This window comes from Oppia nitens, unplaced genomic scaffold (genome assembly GCF_028296485.1).
Source record: "Oppia nitens isolate AA-2021 unplaced genomic scaffold, nextdenovo-longstitch-racon4-pilon3 scaffold10_pilon_pilon_pilon, whole genome shotgun sequence".
In the NCBI taxonomy this organism is placed as follows: Eukaryota; Metazoa; Arthropoda; class Arachnida; order Sarcoptiformes; family Oppiidae; genus Oppia; species Oppia nitens.
This window is the reverse complement of record NW_026533189.1, coordinates 2,920,725-2,923,335: the sequence shown is the minus strand read 5'-3', so window position 1 is coordinate 2,923,335 and position 2,611 is coordinate 2,920,725. Positions and strand designations below refer to the sequence as shown.

The following is a 2,611-nucleotide window of genomic DNA, read 5'->3' as shown; positions in this document are numbered from 1 at the left end:
ATATTTAAAAAACAATATTAAATTTTTGATAAACATTTTAATATATATATTTATGTAAAAAAATGTTTCTACAGTATTAACCACAAGTTTTTAGCCTTGATTTTTTAATTATAAATATTAATAATTATAGTTTTTTTATTTCTTTATTTCTATAATAGATGGATAATGAAAGTGATGAGGACGAGATTTATTCTCTTGTATTTAATAATAAAAATGCTAGCGACAATAATAATGATAGCGATAGTGATGATAATAACGATAATCTTAGTGATAATAACAATTGCGATTTTTCTCAAAACTGGATGATTGATAATAGTGATACAACAATTGAATGGCTTCCAGACTTTGATAAAGTTTGTGGTGCACTCACTGACATTCCTAACGACCCAACAATTATTTTTGATAAATTCTTGAATGATAATTTACTTGATGAAATTTTAATGTACTCAAATGAGTATGGTTTAAAACATAAGCAAAACTTTATTAATATTACAATATCTGAAGTTAAGGTATTCATTGGAATACAAATATTAATGGGACTTAAACAAATACCGAATGAACGCAAGCATTGGTCTTCTGATTCATTATATTGCACTGAATTAATAAAGAACTCTATGACATTAACACGCTATCTAACTATTAAAAGATGCCTGCATTTCCACTCTCAAACAAATGAAACAAATGAATGTAATAACGACCCATTATATAGAGTAAGAGTATTATTGAATCATTTACCTAAAGTTAGTCAAGAGCTTTATCAACCAAATAAACAGTTAACTGTTGATGAAAGCCTTGTAGGATTTGATGGACGATTTAGTGAAAAACAGCATATGCCAAACAAAGCTCATAAACAAGGCATTAAGTTTTATGTTTGCTGCGAATCTGAAACAGGATACATGTACAATTGGCACTGCCATTCATCAACAGATAAAGGTCTCCCTAACTTTACTGAAAAGATTGTACTGAAGTTATTACAGCCTATTGACGAAATGTCAGGTCATGAAGTTTATACTGACAATTTTTATACTTCAATATCATTAGCTAACTCTCTGATTGAAAGGGGAATTGGATTAACTGGCACTGTTAGATTGAATAGACATGGTCTTCCCATACAATTTAAAAAACCATTTATAAAATCGGAAATGCTAAGTAAGAAAAATCGAGGCCCTAGGTATATGAGAAGTGGCAAAACAACAATTGTTCAATGGTACGACAACAAATTAGTAACCGCTATTTCCACACATATACCTAAAGGTGAATCTGAAAAAGAGCGTACATTTTCCCAAAACAAATCAGTCATTTTAATGCCTAATATAATCCGACAATACAATAAATACATGTTTGGTGTTGATTTATATGATCAAAAGTTAAGTTATCACCGCTACAGTCATCGAGTTTGCTTTTGGCCACAAGTTGTATGGCATTTATTAGTTAACGTCTCATTAAATAACAGCTATATAATTTATAAATCTAAGTCACACAACTGTATTACATCCGAAATTTTCAAAAAAACAACTGCATTACGTTTAATTAATATAAATAATTTAACAGAAAGTGTTGTGATTAATAATATATGTATTAATTCTAAATTTGTACCTATTATTTCTAATGCTAAATCTAATGTGAAAAAWTGTTATATGTGTTTCAAAAATAATAAGCCAAGAAAACAAACATCATTTATGTGCGAAAACTGTACTACTCCATTATGTGCTAAAACCTTGACAAGTGAGTTGTCATGTTTTCATCAACACATTGGATTAAAAGTTATTCATTAAAAGTATTTATGTAATTTGATAATTTTAATAACCTGTAATATATGTTACCAATTTTTTACCATTCCTGTATAAATGTTTAATTTATAATTATAATTCACTTTAATTAATTAATATTGATTAATATTTTAATTGTAATTAATTTAGTTATCAAATTTTTAATTTGTATAATTTTTTCTGATTTGATACTTTTAAAAATATTTTCATTTATATATATGTGTTTTAATAATAGTTCACTGTTAACTTTTGCAAATTATTATTAAATAGTATTAGTAATTATAATATTAAAAAAATAATAATTTATTAGTAATTACTAATTAAATATTGTTAATTAAATATAAAAATTATTATAAAATTGTATAATATTTTATTTTATTATATTAATCTAATTAATTTTTATATATATAGGAATACTAATATTTCGTAGTTTTTGTCATATATTTATAATTTAATTATTATTAACAATTATTATTTCAAGTTAATTAAATATTATATCTTACTATATGTTTATAATTAAAACTATTAAAAAGTAATTTTATAATTTGCTACACCCTGTATAAAATATAAACAACAATATAAATGCGTTCTTTATTTTGATTGGTTGATGAACGCGCGTGATTTACCGCTGGCCAACAATGCATACACTTAGCATAAGTCTAATGTATTATTTTTAAACTCTTAGGAGTTAAAAATAATTAATATTTTTGAATTATTATTATTATAAATATTTAATTACATGAATTAATATAAATAAAAAAAGATGGTCGCGAAGATACAGTCGAAGTATACGATTATCAAACAAATCAATGGCAATATTATACGACATCATTACCACAAAA

The 2,611-nt window shown here is 24.7% G+C and overlaps 1 protein-coding gene across 1 annotated transcript; it reads left to right on the top strand.

The window, feature by feature from the left end:
* The first annotated feature begins 533 nt into the window (after window positions 1-533).
* On the top strand, window positions 534-1,435 carry LOC128965704 (piggyBac transposable element-derived protein 4-like). Its single transcript, XM_054312455.1, has 2 exons — window positions 534-1,272; window positions 1,368-1,435. The coding sequence occupies exons 1-2, from the start codon at window positions 534-536 to the stop codon at window positions 1,433-1,435; spliced, it is 807 nt and encodes a 268-aa protein (XP_054168430.1).
* Window positions 1,436-2,611: the final 1,176 nt, after the last annotated feature.

Excerpts from the sequence above, each read along its gene's own strand:
- LOC128965704 (XM_054312455.1), top strand. The coding sequence starts at position 534 with ATGGGACTTAAACAAATACCGAATGAACGCAAGCATTGGTCTTCTGAT. Across the intron at positions 1,273-1,367 it reads AGGTGAATCTGAAAAAGAGC|TTAAGTTATCACCGCTACAG; the intron begins GTACATTTTCCC and ends TATGATCAAAAG.